The sequence below is a fragment of the Tamandua tetradactyla genome, chromosome X (assembly GCF_023851605.1).
Source record: "Tamandua tetradactyla isolate mTamTet1 chromosome X, mTamTet1.pri, whole genome shotgun sequence".
In the NCBI taxonomy this organism is placed as follows: Eukaryota; Metazoa; Chordata; class Mammalia; order Pilosa; family Myrmecophagidae; genus Tamandua; species Tamandua tetradactyla.
Window position 1 is genome coordinate 989,598 of NC_135353.1, and position 20,005 is coordinate 1,009,602.

Here is a 20,005-nt window from a genome sequence, read left to right on the forward strand (position 1 = left end):
GAGAGTTTTACAACCAGCTATGATTTTTGCCTGAATCAGTTATTACTGTGATGATTAAAAACAATATGTATTCCAGGAGTGAAAGTCTCCCTGGCAGCATGGGAGATGACTCCCAGGGATGAGTCTGGCCTTGGCACCGTGGGATCAACAATCCCATACTGACCAAATGGGGGAAAGAAGTGTAACAAATAAAGTATCAGTGGCTGAGAGTTCAAATAGAGTCGAAAAGCTACTCTGGAGTCACTCTTACGCAAACTTCAATTAGACATTGCTACCTACCATAACTTGCCAAATCCCAACCAAAACCATTCCAGCCAATCCTAAAGAACCCATAGGGCAATATATAAGATTCTACAAAGGTTCCATGCACTAGGGAAACTTCCCAGAAACCTTCTACTCCTAGATGAGTCCCTGAAACAGGTAAGTCCTGAAACCAGAGGGCCCAGCCTCTCCAGAACATCAGCGAATTCCATCTCCCTACTCCATATTATTGACAGCCCCTTCCAGTATGAAAAAAGTTTACAAGAGCCATAGCCCAAATACCCCTAAAGAGTTGGATAAGAAAGATCAAAGGTGATGGTGTTATACAGAGAAGGTAGCGGGTTGACAAATGAATATGATTGCTGAATTAATAAACTGATATTTCCTTTAGTCTCCAGTATCTTAGAGCAGCTATAAGTAAAAACCTAAAGGTGTGGAATTGTAGCCCATACCAAACTCTGAAATTTGTTCCGTAACTAATTGTTGTGCTGTGCTTTGAAATTTATTGCTTTTTTATATATATGTTATTTTTCACACAAAAAAAGTAGATTTTGATGATAAAAAAATATTTATTCCTTTTAGCCTCCTATATTCTGGAGCAGATAGAAGGAAAAATGATGGTATGGTAGCCCATGACAAACTCTAGGATCTGTCCTATAACTATTTGTTAAACAGTGCTGTGAAAACTATTGCTTTTTTCTTTCTTTGTTTTGTATATATATTCTATTATATAATTTAAAAAGTAAAACAAATGATATTTTCACTGTCCTCAAACTCTGCTGAACTCTAGATCCAGGCTGTCTGACAAGGTGCTGTGGAGTGCCTCTTGGACCTGTCTTTGCCTCCTGAAGTCTTGCTTACCATTTCCAGCATGCTGAACTTGCAGTCTCAGAGGAAGAGTACATTCCAAGTGGAGTGAGAAAGATTTGGGGCTCAGGATGATGATATCAGATACACTGAACTTGTTTCTATGCCCCCTCATTCTGGCTCGAGAAAAAAAAGTTAGTGAGGTTGGTGATATTTTGTGTAGCTTCTCTGCCTTGAACTCTCTCTTCTCAGAGACCTTGTGCCTTGTCTTGTATTTGTTCTAAGATCTCACCAGGTTCTCTTTTTCTCTGGACATGGCATCTAGATCTTTGGCTTTGAAACCAAACTTGGACTCTTGACTCTGAAACCCCAACTTCTTTAGCAAGTCGTTCTCTGGAATCAATCCCAGGGTAAGGGTTTTTTCTTGAATGCCTTGATGAGAGCACATAATTGGGACAAGGTATAGGAGGTAGAGCACTGTCTGGCTTCTCTAACCTGAATCTCTGCAGGGGGGTCTTGCTTGTGGGCTTGGCTTGATTCCTAAGGCCTGCTCAGGTTTTATTCTTCTCTGAAATGACTAGCTCTTCGGTTCTGAAACCTCACCTGGCAACAGCTTGTCCTCCAAACTGTGTTCTGTCCACTGGTCTCCAGGGTGGGGGATGTACGATGGGAACCAATGGAGACCAGTCTCTTGTGGGAACAGTAGAGTTGTGAGCCTCGTGGAAAGGCTTTAGGCTGTGGAATTAAGAGGTCAACTTCGATGGCCAAGAATTTGCCCCAGACTGCATCATCTGCTAATGTTGGAGATGGGGGATGGGTGACAGGAACCACAGTGGAGATTAGTCTCTCGCCACAGTCTCTCAGCTGGTGGGATCACTGGAGCAGTGAGCATCTGAGCTTCCGCGTGAAAAGGCTCCAGGCTGTGGGACCAAGAGGGCCAACCTTGCTGGTCCTCAGTTGGAGCTGGTCAGCACCATGTTTCACCAGCTGGTAAGAACTAAGCCACCCCAAAGGCACTAGACTCAGGGGGGAGGAGGAGAAGCAGATGTTAGGGTTGAGCCCACTCACAACAATTTCTCAGTCGCAATTCTTCATTTTTTTTGTCCAGTATGTTGCAGTGGTCCTTCTCTGGTTTCCTGAGCCCCAGAACTGCTGATTTGGATAATTCCTGCCTTTTCTCTATGTGCTTTTGGTGGATGGGTGAGCTCTGCCAGTCCTTGTTCTAACATCTTCCTGGAAGTTGGTCATAATGATTTGGGGGATGTGATTTTTATTCAAGAGACATGATAATTTTGAAATTACGATCCCTCACTTCTGCAGGCTGTACATAGTACACATTTGTTGGGCAGCTATCAACATACAAGACCTGGTGCTTGGCACCAGGGCTACTAACATGTTTTATGGTGTTTCTACAACAAAAAAGTATCTTCATCCTTGAAGTATCCAAAGTATAGCAGGAAAGAAATAAATGTTAAAAAGATAGTTATCTTACCTTGTGATTTGAGACTCTTACAAAGCTTAGGAAAGGAGCTCAGCAGTTGAGCTGCTAAAGATAAAATGACAGAAGAATATAGTGACTAGACCATGAGAAGGAGAGGAGAGGAGAGAAGAGGAGGGTCTCTACCTGTGGATCCTCCTATATGCATCCTGTTCCTCCTGGCACAGGATCTTGGGCAGCTCTACTGCTGATTCAAGGCACACTTTCCCAATGGTGACATGAGGTACGATATGGATTGGGATTTCAATTCTTTCATACCTGCAAGGCAATCAATTCAGAAGACTTTTTAATCCTGAGTTGTAACAATTAGAAATTATATACAGTTTTAATGGAAATTTGGGGATATAGTGTACTTCACTGAGTAAACATTTCTATAATTTATTTTAGTGGCTCAACTTCAGAGTGGACAGAGTTCAAATTGGGTTCATCTGAAGAAAATCAGAAGTCCATTTGTAGACCCAATATCCTCTAATCCCATAGAGATCTGAGGCTTTCAGAGCTCAAAGTCCATATGTCTGCTCCCCAGACTAGGGAGATAACTAACTAATACTACATTCAGTCAGAAAAGCCTGAGGAAGAGAACTGCAGAATCTTCAGTGATTCCATCAGTTAATGTAGATGGGATTACCCACATACTTGCTCACTTTTTCTAATTCATTGTTCACCAGCCTTCACTTCCCATTCTCTCTTCTGGGGGTGGGGATAGGCAAGAAATTCATAGATAATTGCATTTTCATGCTGGAGTAGGAGAAACAGAGAAGCTTGTTATTGAGGTCAACCAATCTACCTCTACCCACTTCTCATGCCAAAAGACACCTAAATTCCACCTAATAGTGTGTTCAGTGGAGCATCTAGTTTGAGGGCCCCTGCCACTGTGAGAATCCAGTGGCATTTGGTGGTAAACCAGCATAAGATACAGTTTCTTTCTTTTTATCTTCCGTCCAGGAGAGTGTGGCTGGGCCCCATACCATAGCCTACATGGAAGCACTTCTTCCAAAACACACACACACACCCAAGTAGCCACGGAAGACTGTATGACAGAGTAGCCACAGCTGCTAGTGATTCACAGAGGCCCCTCTGAAATAACCTACAGTGACTATTATTATTACTAATGGTTCCAGAAACCTGGAAGAAGTTTGTTACTGTAGTTTGCTTAGCAGGGATCCCAAGGGTTTTTTCAGGACCATGAACAGAAATAGTTTCAGTGATCCACTGGGTTTGCACATGCATCTTCATAAATTCCTAATGCAAAGAGCTAGAGCTTCTATCACCTTACTCAGAACTATAGTCCCTAGGTAGGACCTAGGTACGTAAAGATTGTAACAGAAGATGTGCTTCTGCTAATGGTGGACTAGAGGGTTAAAACCAATCCTATTTTAGGCAACAGAATAATTGGAACAAATAAAACAGCACCTGTTGGAAGGTACTGAAGAACTACCAAAGCATTGGGTAACTGTAAGGCCAAGATCTAGGAGAGGAAAATTCAGAGAGATGAGCCTGGCATTTAGGGATATGCTTCCTGGGAAGGCATCTGTTGAATTCTGATGAGGAAAATTAGAGGTTGGGAAATTTCATAGGCCTGTCAAAAAGCTTTTGGGGCTAGGGTGACAATAATTGCAGTTTAGGACCTCTTAAGGTAGGAGACTGGTAAACTTCTGCACAGGCCTTGGGTGGGATCTCAACATTATACAAACTAGGAGGGCCTGGACAAACAACTACGAATCATCTCACATCCTGATGGGATTAAAGTGCTCTAGTAATTCTGGTTCCACTTAGGATATATAGAAAGTCATTACACATCATTGCTCCTACCATAACAATAAGAAAATAACAGATAAAAAGTATAGATTCTTTTTTTAAGACACGGGAGAGCCATGGGTGCAAAGATAAGTCTAAGTGAACTACTACATTCCTAAGAGGGATAAGCTTTCCTAGATGAGTAGGTGAAGCATGGGGCTTGTTATAGATAGATGAACTCTGCTGGGGTAAGGAAACACCAGTGTGGCTTGTAACAATCATGTGGTGTGGTGTGATACACTGGAATCTGTAGAAGTCCCAAACCAAGTTAGTTCTCCCCTCTCACTAATTTTGTCCCACAGGATTTGCTGAAAGCATGGAGGCATAGGAGTCTGGAACCTGAGCTGGAAAGCAGAGAGAAAGAGAGATCTTTATAAGCTCGTGTTGCTTACTAAAAATCCTAATAAAGAATGGGAACAGAAATATACACCCTGTGCTCATATCCCAATAAACCAATGTTTTGAAGTTGCCAGAATGCAGTATTCCAGAAATGGAATGGCTTTTATAAAGGGAATTGATTATGTTACAAGTTTACGGTTCTAAGGCCAAATAAATGTCCAAACTAAACATCCAGGAAAAAATACGTTGATTCAAGAAAGGCCAATGTCTGTCACATGCGAAGGCATGTAGTTGAAGCCTGTTGATCTTTGTTTCGGGTTCTATTGCTTCCAGCTTCTGATGCCAGTGGTTTCCTCTTTAAATGTCTGTGGGTCTTAGCTCCTTAGTTCCTCTGGGACACAACTCTGGGTTCTGGCTTGCTTAATATCTCATCGGAAGGCACGTGGCAATGTCTCCTGGGCTCTGCATCTGAAAACATCTGTGTCTGGGCATCTGCTTTCTCTGTTGGCCCTCTAAGCATCTCCAAACAGCCATGTCTCTGTCAGCTATGAAACAGCTGTTCTCCAAGTGTCTTCATTTGAGGTTTCTCCCAAAAGTTTCCCCATTTAAAGGACTCTAGTAAACTAATCAAGACCCACCATAAATGGGTGGAGTCACATCTCCATCTAATCAAAAGGCCACACCCACAATTGGGTGTGTCACATCTCCATGGAAGTAATGTAACCAAAAGGTCACACCCACGACTGGGTGTTTCACATCTCTATGGAAACAATCCAGTCAAATTTTCCCACCCTGAACAATAGGTCTGACTCCATAAGATTGGACCAGGATTAAAACATGGCTTTTCTGGGGACATGATAGTTTCAAACTGGTGCACAAAGCAAAACAGAAAAAAGGAGCAACACAGCTCTGACCTAGCTAATTCTTAATTGGATGGAGACCCAACTAATTTTTAATTGGATGGAAGTGATGAGGCTCACACCCTAGTTGTTTGAAATTGGAATATGCATGCCCTCTCTGGAAGATAATATTTAGTCTCTATGGTTCTTTTAATCCTTAAGTCTGCCATACAACTAAAAAATTTGGGGGAGACACGAGAAAGCAGGAAAATGTGACAGATGATTGTACTGGTTTGACTCTATTATGTTACCCAGAAAAGCCTATGTCCTTTGAATCCATTCGTGTGGATACAGACCTTTTGTGCTGTAGGACCTTTTGATTAGGTTGTTTCCATGGAGATTTGACCTACCCAATTCAAGGTGAGTCTTAATCCCCTTGCTAGAGTCCTTTGTGAGAGGATAAAAGGCAGAGACATTTTGGAGAGAGGAGAGAGAAGCTAAGAGAGAAAGAAAATACCCCAGGAGAAGCCAGAAGGATGTACAGGAGCTGAAAGAGCCATTTTGAAACCAGAATCCAGGAGAGAAGGACGAGCAAACATGGCCATGTGCCTTTCCATGTGATAGAGGAACCGTGGATGCCAGTAGCCTTTCCTCAGAGAATGGATGTCCCTCTTTGATGCCTTATTCAGATATTTTTATGGCCTTAGAATGTAAATTTATAACTCAATAAATCCCCTTTGTAAAAGTCAGCCCATTTCTGATATATTGCATTTCAGCAGCTTTAGCAAACTAAAACAATGATCAGGAGAAAAAGTTAACAGAGGAAGACCTGCAGATGACACAGATATTGGAATTACTAGACAATGAATTAAAAATTAACTATAAGTTCAATTAGAGGAAAAGAACAAACTGAATTAAAATACAACACAATTACAAGTTTTGAAAGTGAACCAAATGGACATTGTAAAACTGAAAGGTTTTTAAATTTAAGAAACATTTGAAGATGTGACGATATTGTGAGCCACTGATTGCATACTGTGGATGGACTGTGTGTGCGTGAAGATTTCTCAATAAAAATATTTTTTTTAAAAGAAATTTTTGAAGGACTTAAACTGGAAAAAAAAAGCAAACTGAACACAGTGAACTCAAAGACAGGTCAATAAAATATACCTGAGTGAATCAGAGTGAAAAAAAGAATGAATAAACAATGGAGTGTAAAAGCACTATGGGGTGATATGTACCACACTAATCTACACATATTTAGAGTACCAGAGATAGAGCAAAGAGAGAATGGGGCAAAAGAAATATATGAAGAAATAATGGCTAGGGAATTCTCCAAAATTAATGAGAGACATCAACCCACTGCTTCAAGAATCTCAGCTACCCACAAACAATATGAATACAAAGAAAAAAAAAACTAACTAAGTACATCACAGCAAAGAGAAGGTAAAATAGATAAATTTAAAATTGAGGAACAATGATGAAAATGACAGCTGACTTTTCACCAGAACTCATGAAGGATGGAAGAGAATGAAATGACATCTTTAAGGTGAGAAAGAAAAAAATATTGTCAACTTAAAGTTTCATATCAAGGCAAAATAGACATTTTCAGGAGGAAAAATAAAGTGGACAAGATTCATCTCCAGAAGAGCTGTACTACAAAATATAAGAAATTTAGTTCTTCAGATGGAAAAGGATTGATTTCAGATGGAAGCCTAGATCTAGAAGAAAGTATGAAAAAAACGGATGTATATAGTTGTTACACAGTTTGTTTATCCCTTCACTTGCTGACATTTGGGTTGTTTCCTATTTGGGGCAGTTATGGATAGTGTAGCCATAAACACTCACATATAGGCTTTGGGTTAAATAAGTCTTCATTTCTCTAAGGAAAACTTCAGTAGAGGGATTGTGGCTGTATCATTTTACATTCCCACCAGCAGTGAATAAGTGCTCCTGTTTCTGCACATCCTCTCCAACACTCGTGGTTTACTGTTTGTTTAATGGTGGCCATTCTACTAAGTGTGAAATGATATTGTGGTTTTGATTTTTGTTTCCGTAATAGCTAGTGAAACTGAGCATCTTTATATATGCTTTTTAGCCATTTGTATTTGCTCTTTGAAAAAATATCTACTCATATCTATTCATTCTTTTTCCCATTTTTAAAGTGGGCTGTTTATCTTTTTATTGTTGAGTTGTAGGATTTCTTATGTATTTTGGATATCAAACCCTTTTCAGATATGTGGTTTCCCAATATTTTCTCTCATTGAGTTGGCTGCTTTTTCACCTGTTGACAAAGTCCTTTGAAGAACAGAAGTATTCAATCTTGAGGAGGTCTCGTTTATCTATTTTTAATTTGGTTGCTTGTGCTTTCGGTGTAAGGTCTGGGAAACTACCTCTTATCACTAGATCTTGAAGATGCTTTGCTATATTTTCTCTTAGGAGTTTTATGGTACTGGTTTTTATATTCAGTTCTTTGATCCATATTAAATTAATTTTTGTATAGGGTGTGAGATAGAGGTCCTCTTTCATTTTATTGATTATAGATATGCATTTCTCCCAAAACCATTTATTGAAGAGAGTGCTCTGCCCAAGTTGAGAGGATTTGGGAGCCTTGTCAGAAACCAATGAAAAAAAAATCAATTGACCATAAATCTGAGGATCTATTTCTGAACTCTCAATTCAATTCCATTGATCAATATGTCTATCTTTATGTCAATACCATACTGTTTTGACCACTGTGGCTTTATAACAAGCTTTAAAGTCTGGAAGCTTGAGTCATTCCACCTTATTCTTCTTGTTCAACATGTTTTTGGCTATTTGAGGTCCCTTACCTTTCCAAATAAATTTGATAATTAGCTTTTCCATTTCTGCAAAGTAGGCTGTTAGAATTTTGATTGGTATTTCACTGACTCTGTAGATCAATTCTACACAAATTGACAAGGTTTTCCTTTTTAAGGTTGGCATTTAGGGCTATACATTCCCTCTCAGCACTTCCTTCATGGCATCCCACAAATTTTGATATGTTGTCTTCTTGTCTTCATTGTTCTTGAGATATCTACTGGTTTCTCTTGGCATTTATTCTTTGCTTAAGAGCATGTTGTTTAACCTCCATATATCTGTGAAATTCCTGGTATCAAATTGTTGATATCCAGCTTCATTCCATTATGATCAGAGAAAGTGCTTTTTATAATGTCAATCCTTGAACTTTATTAAGACCTGTTTTGTGCCTCAGCATTTGTTCTATTCTGGAGAATGTTCCATGAACAGTTGAGAAGAATGTGTATCTTCCTGTTTGGGGATGCAGTGTTTTATATATTTATATATATATATATATACACACACACACATGTTAAATCTAGCTCTTTTATCATATTATTCAGTTCTCTGTGTCCTTATTGATCCTGTTTGAATGTTCTTTCTATTGGAGAGAGGTATGTTGAAGTCTCTCACTATCAATGTAGAGACATCTGTTAGTCCAACAGTTTTACTAGTGTTTGCCTCATGTACTTTGGGGGACCTTGATTAGGAGCATAAATATTTTTTATTATTATTTCTTCTTGGTGAATTGCCCCTTTTGTTAATATACGGTGTCCTTCTTTCTCTCTTAAACAGTTTTGCATTTAAAGTATATTTTGTATGATATTAGTATATGTTCCCAAGTGTTTTTTTTTTTTTTGGTTACTGCTTGCATGGGATATTTTTCCATCCTTTCACTTTTAACCTATTTGTGTCTTTGAGCCTAAAATTAGTGTCTTGTAAACAGCATATAGTTGGATCATTTAATTTTTTTATCCATTTTGCCAATCTGTGTCTTTTGATTGGGGAGTTTAATCCATTAACATTCAATGTTATTACTGTAAAAGCTGTCCTTACTTTGAACATTTTATCATTTGGCTTTTATTCGTCAGATCTATCTTTTTCTTTTTATCCTTTCAATTACCTTTACTGACAATCTTTATTCCTATAGTCTGTTCCAAGCCTCTCTAGTTTTTTTTTTTTTTCCCCTCCAACAGAACTCCCCTTAGTATATATTGCAAGGCAGGTCTCTTGCTAACAAACTGTCTAACGTTTTGGGAAATTTTCAGTGTTTATGTCCTCAAATATCTTCTTGCCTTTTACCCTTTTCTTCTCCTCCTGGGACAACTAAAACATGTACATTTTTGTGCTTCATGTTGTCAGTCATTTCCCTGAGAACCAGCTCAAATTTTTCCATTTTTTCTCCATTTGTTCTTTTGGCATGCCCGTGTGTAGTTGCTCTGTCCTCTAGTTTGCATACTTTTTCCTCTCCAAATCTGTTGTTATGTCTCTAATATATTTTTAGTTTCATCTATAGTATCTTTCATTTTCATAAGATCTGCTTGTTTTCTATGTACTCTTTCAAATTCTTCTTTATGCTCTCCTAGTGTCTTCTAAATATCCTTTATCTCTTTAACCATCTCATTGAAATTATTTAGATTTGTTTGCCTGTCTTTAATTAGTTGTTCCAAATTCTGTATTTCCTCAGACTTTTACATTTGATCATTTAGTTTGGCCATATCCCTCTTGTTCCTTAATGTGCCTTGTAATTTTTTGCTGGTTTCTGGGCATCTGATTATCTTGATAAGATTATGTTGAAAGTCGGTTTCCCTCTCATCTAAGATTTCTTTGTTGACTGGATTCGTGTTGAAGGTTTGCTTTGGCACTAGGTTCATTAATATTTCACAGCCAAACCAGAGCCACCATCCCATGCAGGGGGTACAGACCCCTACCAAAGGACCTTAGAGAAAGGGTCACAAAAGTAGCTTCTCAGACTACACTTTCCGAGCCTTCCCAGCAGATGTGTGCTCTTCGGTGACCTGTTTCCCACAGCCCTATACAGGTCAGTTGTTTTAAATCCCTCTGACCCCTCTTTATCAATGTAGCAATGAACTTCCAAGCTCCTGCATCAAAAGGATACAGGCTGTGGGAGCAAGAGGGTTAACTTCACTGGCTCTCATTAGGAGTAGGACTGTGCTGCATCTCACCAACTGGCAAGAGCCAAGCCATCCCACAGCTACCAGGTTCAGGGGTGAGGAATGGGCAACAGGAACCATAATGGAGATTAGTTTTTCACTGCAGTCTCTCAGTTCCTGTGATTAATGGAGCCGTCAGCTCCTGTATGAAAAGGCTCTAGGCTGTAGGACCAAGAGGGTTAACTTTGCTGATTCTCAGAATAGGAATGGCCCTTGTCTCACCAGCTGGTGAGAACCAAGCCATCCTATCGCTGCTGGGCTCAGGGAAGAAGCACCACGTACCATGGTAGAGCCCACTCACCACAATTTCTCAGCTGTACTTTCATCCAGCTTTTTACATCCAGCTTTCCTTATATATTACAGTGATCCTTCCCTGGTCTCTTGTGCCCCAAAACTGCTGTTTTGGATAGTTCCTGGCTGTTCTTTAGGTGCTTTGGGGGGAGAAATGAGGTCTGCCTGTCATTATTCCACCTTCTTTCTGGAAGTCAGTGTATATTTAGTTTTACCACCAGTTTTCCAGAATGGCTGTACAATCTTGCATTCCCTCCAGTAATATGAGAGTTCCAGTAACCCTATATCCTCATCAGAAAGTGGTGATGTAAGTATTTTTTAATTTAGCCATTCTAATAGGTGTGTAGCAGAGTCTAATTGTAGTTTTAATTTGCTTTTGTAAATAGCTAAAGATGCTGAATAGACTTTTGTTGTTGTTCTTGCTGAACATTATTTTTCATTATTCATTTTATTTGCCATCCTTATATCTTCTTTGGTGAAGTATTTGCTTAACTCCTTTGTTCATTTTTAATTGGGCTGTTTTATTTTCTTATTGTTGATTTGTCAGAATTCTTTATATATTCTGTATATAGGTTTTTTTGTAGGATATGTGATAGCTTGACATTTCACTTATTTTCTTTTGCAGAACTATTTTTTTTTCATTTTTGTTATCATTTCTAAGTTCACCCAACCCCTATATTTTCTTTTCCTTATTTGCTTGTTTATGAATATGGATAAACAACTGTTCCAACAGCATTTATTGAAAATACCGTCCTTTCTCCACTGAATAGTGTAGTGGTTTCCTGGGGCAGCTATAGCAAATTACCACAAACTTCATGGCTTAAAACCACAGAAATTTACTCTCTCACAGTTGTGGAGGCTAGAAGTCTGAAATCAAGGTGTCTACAGGGCCATTCTCCCTCTGAAAGTTCTAGAGAGAATCCTTCTTTGCATCTTCTAGCTTCTGGTGGCTCCAGACACAACTTGGCTTGTAGCAGCATTACTCCAATCGCTGTCTCCTTCACATGGCCTTCTCTGTTTTCTCTTCTCTTCTTCTCTTACAAATTATAGACACTTGTGATCAGGTTTAGGGCTCCTAATCCTATCCAAATTAATCTCATCTCTAGATCCTTATATTAATTACATCTGTAATGACCCTTTTTTCAAATAAGGTCATATTCATTGATTCATGGTGGGACATTTATTTTAGGGGGCCACTATGGTCCACTCTCTGGACCCTCAAAATTCACATCCATCCCATGTGCAAAATTCATTCACATCATACCAATGTCCCATAAGTCTAAACTTATGCATCAACTATAAGTTGAAAACCTCAACTAAATATGATCAGCTCAAAAACTCCCAAATCTAATCTTTGAAATCTTCTACATCAGGTATGAGTGAAACTCTGGATATGATCAATCCTTGGGCAAAATTATCCATTCATGCACCTGTGAAATGAGAAAATAATTTATCTGCTTCCAACATACAATGGTGGGACAGGCATAGGATAGACATTCCCATTCCTAAAGGGAGAAAATAGAAGGAATAAAGGGATCCAAACCAAGTCCAAACCAAGTCCAAAACCCAGCAGGGCAGAGTAATATTTTGTGACCTGATGCTCTACCCTCTGCACCTGCACTGGTGACTCTGTGATTCCTCTGAGCCTGCAGTAGCTCTTCCTTCACCATCATTCTTCCTATTCACTGAAGGGTAGCACATATTTGCAGCTTATTGGCTCTGTCACCCTGTTTCCTGCCTAATGAATCCAGAAGTTCAACAGCCTTCCTTTATTTCATCCTATCTCTGTCTCCTTCAGTCCAAGCTGGCAGCATTTCTGCTAATACATCATTCTAAAAGACCTGTGGATCTCTCAGAATTATCCATGTAACTGGACAAGAGGCTTCTCTACAGATTTCTCCTGGATAAATCCATCTTTGTCCCTGATTCTGCTCTTATGGCAGATTGGATTCATGAGCCACACACAATCCATTCAGCTCAAAGTTGTCCAGGCACATCCTTGGCCTACTCTCCAGAGTATGCTTTTCCAAAGATGATTTCCTAATTTTAGCATAGTTGGCAATCTGGATAGTCTGAGAACATACCAAATCATCAGGTGCCTCTTACTTTTTCTTAACATTACTTCCTCAATTTGTCTCTTCTCCCATTTTACTATATGCAGTAAGGAGAAACCCGTTTGTTTCATCACTGAATATGGCTTATAAAAATCAGAAGCCACAACCATAGAGAGGCTAATAGTAAATATAAAATAAAAATACCAAGGAATAAACATACAACAGACTTCAAACAGCTAATGAAAGCAACACAAGAGAGGCAAAAATTCGATCAGCATTGGAACTAATACATGATGCAAAAAAGCTAAGAGTAAGAAATTTGAAAATGAGTTTAACATTTTCAGAGAGATTAAAGAAGATACCACATTCATGAAACAGCAGGCTTATCATAAAAAGAACCAGAGATCATGGAAATTAAGATCATTTCTGAAATGAGAGATTCATTAGACTGAATAATAACATAGATATAGATGAAAACTGAATCACTAACACAAAGTATCAAACTAAGGTATTTTGCTAAAATATAGTACTAATAGTCAAAGAAATGGAGAATGTGAGAGGAAAGTCAGGAGATAAGCACACCCGATCCACATTTAATAGTAGTTTCTAAAGGAGAGAAGGGAGAGAGTTAATTCACAAAAAGTTAGGTAAACAGTACAATATATTAGCAATTAGAAACAAATTAGAAATACAGCATAATTTAAAATTCTCAAAAAAATGAAATACATAAGTATAAATATATCAAAATATGTACTGGATTTGTATGCAGAAAATTACAGAGTGCTGAGAAAAGTAATCAAATAAATTATTTTTATCATGTCTCCTAAATAAATGGAGACATACTGTGTTCATGGATGGGAAGGCTCAGTATAGTAGAGATGTCAATTTTCCAGATTTATCAATAACAATAGCAATCAAAATTACAGTAAGTTTTTTTTGTTGATAATGACAAGTTGACTCTAAAATTTATATGGAAAGGCCAAGGACCTATAATAGCTAAAATAATTTTGGAAGAGAAAAGGTTGGGGGATACCACTCTACCCAATGTCTTATATAGCTGCAGTAATCATGACATATGGTATTGGTGGATGGGATAGATGCAGAGATCATTGGAACAGAATCAAGTGTTCAACAAAACATACACACAGATATGCCCAAATGAATTTGTGCAAAAACATTTCAGTATAGAAAAGGCTGTCTTTTCAATAATGGTGTTGGAAGAAATGAACATTCATAATCAAAAAAAAAAAAAGATGGTCAACCTAAATTTCACACCTTATATGTAAGTTAGCTCAAAATAGATTGCAAATATAAATATAAAATGTAAAACTATAAAACTTTAGAAGAAAGCATAGGAAAAAAATTTGGTGACCTAGGGTTAAATGATGAGTTCTTTGACTTGGTCAAAAGCATGTATTGTAAAAGAAAAAAAAAATCCATACTGTTGGATTTCACCAAAATTAAAGAACTTTTTCTTACCAGCCTTTTTGTCCATATACTCTATTTTTCTCCTGTCGCTAAGATACACTGTCCTTGCTCCTGCCTAAGGCAGACTTTACCACTTGACTCCCAGCCCCACTCACTGCTCAAGGACACTATTTCAGGAATTATCCCCTTTCTGTCCTACATTGTCAATCTTTCCCTTTCTACTGGAACTTTTCCATAAGAACATAGATATACTATTATTTTGTCAATTGTTAAGAATCATTTTGACCCCATTTTTCTTTCAATTTACTCTCTGTGCTGGTTTGAATCTATTATGTAACCCAGAAAAACCTATGCTCTTTTTTTGCATAGGCAGGCACCAGGAATTGAACCTGGGTCTCTGGCATGGCAGACAAAAATTCTGCCACTGAGCCATTGTGGCCCACCCAAGCCTACATTCTTTTAATCCATTCTTGTGGGGGCAAACCTATTGTGGGTGGAACCTTTTGGCTAAACTATTTAAATTGAGATGTGACCTAGTCCAATCAAGGTGGATCTTAATCCTTCACTGGAGTCCTTTATGAGAGGATAAAAGGAGAAATTTGGAGAGAGAGACATTTTGAAATCAGAATCCAGGAGAGAAGGACCAGCAGATGTCACCATGTGCCTTCCCATGTGACAGAGCAACCCTGAATGCCAACAGCCTTCCCTCCAAGAAGATCTGTTCCTCTTGATGCTTAAGTGGGACATTTTCATGGCCTTAGAACTGTACATTTGTAACCTAATAAAACCCCATTGAAAAAGCCAGTCTATGTCTGGTATATCATATTGCAGCAGCTTTAGCAAATCAAAACAGATTTTGGTGCTAGAGAAGTGGGGTGCTGTAGAGTTTGCAAATACCAAACATGTTGGAATGGCTTTTTAAATGGATAAAGGGAAGATTCTGTAAGAACTGGGAGATGCTTGATAGGAAAGGCCTAGATTGCTTTGAAGAGAATGTTGTTAGAAACATAGACTCTAAAGATACTTCTGACAAGGCCTTAGAAATGATAAGTGTGTCACTGCAAACTGGAAGAAAGGCAATCCTTGTTTTAAAATGGCAGAGGATTTGGCAAAAGTCCTGCTGATGGATGGAAGGGAGGATATGAAAGCAATAAGCTTGGATATCTAACTGAGGAAATTTCCAAACTAAATGTGGAAAACACAGTCTGACTTCTCCCTACAGCTTATAATAAAACATGAGAGGAAAGGAATAAGCTGAGAACTGAACTCTTGGGTACAAAGAAACCAAAAATTGATAGTTTGGAAAATTCTGAGCTTTTGGAAAATGAGTCCACAGAGAACAGTGCTGCACATGAAGATTTAACCAAACAGGAAATTGTCAGCCATTTTACGACAAGCCAGACTTGGAGATGGAGCTATCCAGAAAGGATTTTTTGAAAATCCTGTTGTCTGATGCTTGAGACCCCTGTGAGCTGCATGCTAAACCACCAAGTTTTTTGTGTGATCTGTGTAAATGGAACCACTGCAAGTCTGGATTAAGAGGGAGAGATTGAAGGAAAAAATGACTTCATAGGTAGAACCATGGATGCCAAGGTCTGGAGCCAAGAAACCTCAGGCCAGGAGAGTGGACTCACAGATACACATGGAAAGAGTGAATTTTCTCTGGAGTTTGCATAGGGAAGGCCTTCTGCCTTGTTGTTCAGGAAGAATGCTGCCACCTCAGGGCCCTCAGATGCCTAGAGCATTGAGGGGAGCTCTGCTTCCCATCATTCAGGATGAGTGCTGCTGACCCAGGCTTCAGAGAGGGTGGAGCACATTCTCCAGGGACTGGGGAGAGCCTGGCCACCACCCTTCTTGTCTAAGGGAGTTGAGAGTTTGTCCTGAAGATGGCAGAGGGTCCAACTGCCATGCAAATGCTTGAGGAGGGTATGCCTGAGAACAAGGTGGTTTCCCCAATGCTTGGAGATGTTAGAATCCTCACCCCAGTGTTTGGAGAGAGCAGTGTCACTGCATAAGCTCTTGGAGAGGGTGGGACCGCCACTCTCTCAAGCTCCAATGATAGAACTTCTTTCTATAGCTGACCATCAGATTTTGAAATATTATGAAGTATGCACTGTAGGTTTTCACAGCAAATGTTTGGGACCTTTGACCCCTGTTTTCCTTCCAATTTCTCCCTATGGAAATGGGAATATTTATCCTATTATTGTACCTCCTTTGTATATTGGAAACAGATAACTTTCCTAAGTTTCACAGGCCCACAGTTGGAGGGGAATTTTGCCTTAGGGTAGAATACACCTGTAACTGACTTTGATAAGACTTTATACTTAATATCATTACTGAAATGATTTAAGGCTTTTGTGATATTGGGATGGAATCGATGTATTTTTGCATTCAAAATGGATCAAGGTCCTAAATATTAGACCTAGGACCATAAAACTCCTAGAAGAAAATGTAGGGAAACATCTTCAAGATCTTTGCTTGAGGGTGGGCCACCATGGCTCAGTGGCAGAGCTCTTGCCTGCCATGCCAGAGACCTGGGTTCAATTCCTGGTGCCTGCCCATGTAAAAAGAAAAAGAAAAAAAAGATCTTTGCTAGAAGGTGGTTTCTTAGACTTTAACCCCAAAGTACAAGTAACCAAAATAAAAATAGACAAATGGGTTCTCCTCAAAATTGAATACTTCTATGCTTCAACAGACTTTGTCAAGAAAGTAAAAAGGCAGCCTACTCAATGGGAGAAAATATTTGGAAGCCATATATCTGATATAGATTTAATATCCAGAATAAAGAAGTCCTACAACTCAACAATAAAAAGACCAATTAAAAATGGGCTAAAGACTGGCATCATGAAACATAAGTTCCAAGGATGAGCCAGGCCCTGGCATCATGGATTAGTTGACCAAAAAGGGTAAAGAAATAGAGTTCAAATGGCTAAGACATGTCAAATCAAGTCAAGAGGTCATTCTGGAGGTCACTCTAATGCAAGTTTCAGCCAGATATTGCAAACTGCCACAATACGGCAAACCCCAACCAACAGTCTTCCTAGAAACCCTGAAAGATATCCTGTGCTCTATAAAATTTTACTTATTAAGTTTGTTTTTCAGAGACTTGAAGCCTCTAGATTGGTCCAATGCCAGGGAAGCTCTGAAACTCAGAGATACAGGACTCTCCAAGAACAACTGGTTTCATCATTTCATTCTGTTGCCCCTTAATAGCAACACACCTTTTCAGCCTTGAAGCAGTTAGAGAGTCATCACCTAGATATCTCTCAAGATTGAGAGATAATTATCAAAGGAGAGGGAAGAATTGTAACCAAGAAATCAGGATTTAAGGGATGATTTTGATTATTGCATCATATTCCTTTTTGATTTCTGGGATATTGGAGTACATAGGGAAATACCTGAAAGCCCTAAACTATAATTCAGCTGCCCTGATATCTGAAATAAGTATAAAAGCCCTTATCTTGTGCCTCTGTGACTGTAAGAGCTGTTACTCCTTTTATCTGGTCATTTTATTGTAGGGCAAAGACCCTAATAGTAATGAAGAATTTGAAGTCAGCCATTAATTAGCTTCAGCTCTGGACATTTGTAAATCACATCAGCTAGATTCTGCTATTGAAAGATAACTCGTGTCCCTTCCTTTTGGTTCACACCTTTAGTGAATATAATAAGTTTTCAACTTATATTCTCCTATTGAAATGACAATGATAACACTGTCCCCTTTTCTGCTCTGAACTTGATATTCAAAATGACCTCACCTCCCCTTGCTAAAATCCTTAAAAACCTTGAGCCCTCTAACCTTGATAGACATATTTTGGGCCACTAGGCCATCTGCTCTCCTACTGTGCACCTAGTAATAAACCTTTTTGCTCTTTGGGGAAAAAATGGGCCACAGACTTGAATAGACACTTTTTCTAAAGAGGAAATACAAATAGTTAAAAAGCTCATGAAAAGATGCTCAACATCACTAGCTATTGGAGAAATGAAAATCAAAACCACAATGGAGTATTATTTCACATGGCCTAAAATGGCCATTATAAAAAACTCAGAAAACTACAAGTACTGAAGGGGATGTTGAGAAACAGGAGCCCTTATTCACTGCTAAGAGTGTAGAATGGTACAGCTACTTTGGAAGGCAGTTTGGTGTTTCCTAAGGAGGGTAAGTATAGAATTGCCATATGATTCAGCAATCCCACTACTAGGTATATCCTCAGAAGACCTGGAAGCAGGGATGTGAACAGACATTTGCACGCTGGTGTTGATAGCTGCATTTTTCACAATTGACAAAAGATGGAAACAACCCAAGTGCCTATAAACTGATGAATGGATAAACAGACCATGGTATATATATATTATAGAATATTATGCATCAGGAAGAAGAAGTGAGGTCCTGATGTATGCAACAATGTGGATGAACCTTGAGAACACTATGATGAGGGAAATAAGCCAGACGCAGAAGCACAGTTATTGTATAGTCTCTCTAATGGGAAATAATTATAATGAGCAAACTCTGGGAGTTAAAATTTTAAAGTATGGATCACCAGGAGATAGAAAGAGGGTAGAGAATGGGAAGATGATGCTTAAGATGTACAGAATTTGAAATAAGGTTGATTTTAAATGTCTGGAAATGGATAGAGGTAATGGTAGCACGGTACTGTAAGTGTAATTAACAGTGCTGAATGTGAGTATGGTTGAAAGGGAAGTGTAAGGCTGTGTATGCCACTAGAAGGAAAGCTAGAGGATAAAACATGAGACTATATAACATAGCAATATCTATAGTGGACAATGACTGGTTAATTGTACAAATATAAGAAAGTTCTTACATGAACAAACATACATTGCTATTGCATGCTGTTAATAACATGGGAATATGGGGAAAATACATGTAATGCAAACTAAGGACTGTAGTTAACAGTAACACTGTAATATTTCATCAGTTGTAACAAAGGTACTATATCAAAGCTGAGTGTCAATAATGGGAGTGTAAAAGTGGTATGGGATTTCTTTTTTTGAACAATGAGAATATTTTCCAATTGATTGTGCTGGTGAATGTATAACTCTGTGATTTTACCAAGAGCAATTGTTTATACAGTTTGGGTGGATTGTATCGTGTGTGAATAAAACTGTTAAAAAATAAAAGGTAAGAACCCAAAAAACAATAGTTCTATGAAGAGAAATAGACAAATCAATATTGTTGTAGTTGGAAATTTCAATTTACTCTCTTAATAATTGATAGAACAAGTAGATAGACAATCAGCAAGGATATAGTAGGTAGGCTTTGAACACTACCAACTGAGTTGACCTAATTAACATTTGTAGAACATTTCACGCAAAAATGGCAGAATACACATTATTTTTAAGTACATGCAGATCATTTACCAAGATACACCATATTCTGTTCCAAAAATAAGGCTCAATAAATTTAAAAGGTTTCAAGTAATTCAGAGTGTGTTCTCTGACCACACAGAAAAAAATGAAATCAATAACAGAAAAGTAATTGGAAAATTCCCCAGTTTTTAGAAACTAACATGTTTCTAAATAACCTATGAATCAAAGAAGAAATCCAAAAGGAAATAGAAAAGTATTTTGAACTGAATAAACATAAAACACAACATAACTAAATTTGTAGGATGTCTCTAAAGAAACATAGGGAAATTTAAAGTACTAAATGCCTAGATTGCAAAAGAAGACAGGGCTCGAATC

The 20,005-nt window shown here is 38.4% G+C and overlaps 1 protein-coding gene across 3 annotated transcripts in view; it reads right to left on the minus strand.

The window, feature by feature from the left end:
* BRCC3 (BRCA1/BRCA2-containing complex subunit 3) overlaps positions 1-20,005 on the minus strand; it is a 170,891-nt gene that overhangs the window by 14,038 nt on the left and 136,848 nt on the right. For all 3 annotated transcript variants that reach the window (XM_077146683.1, XM_077146680.1, XM_077146679.1), the window contains one exon: positions 2,693-2,824. In XM_077146683.1, coding sequence (XP_077002798.1) covers positions 2,693-2,824 — 132 coding nt within the window. The remainder of the gene's footprint in view (positions 1-2,692; positions 2,825-20,005) is intronic.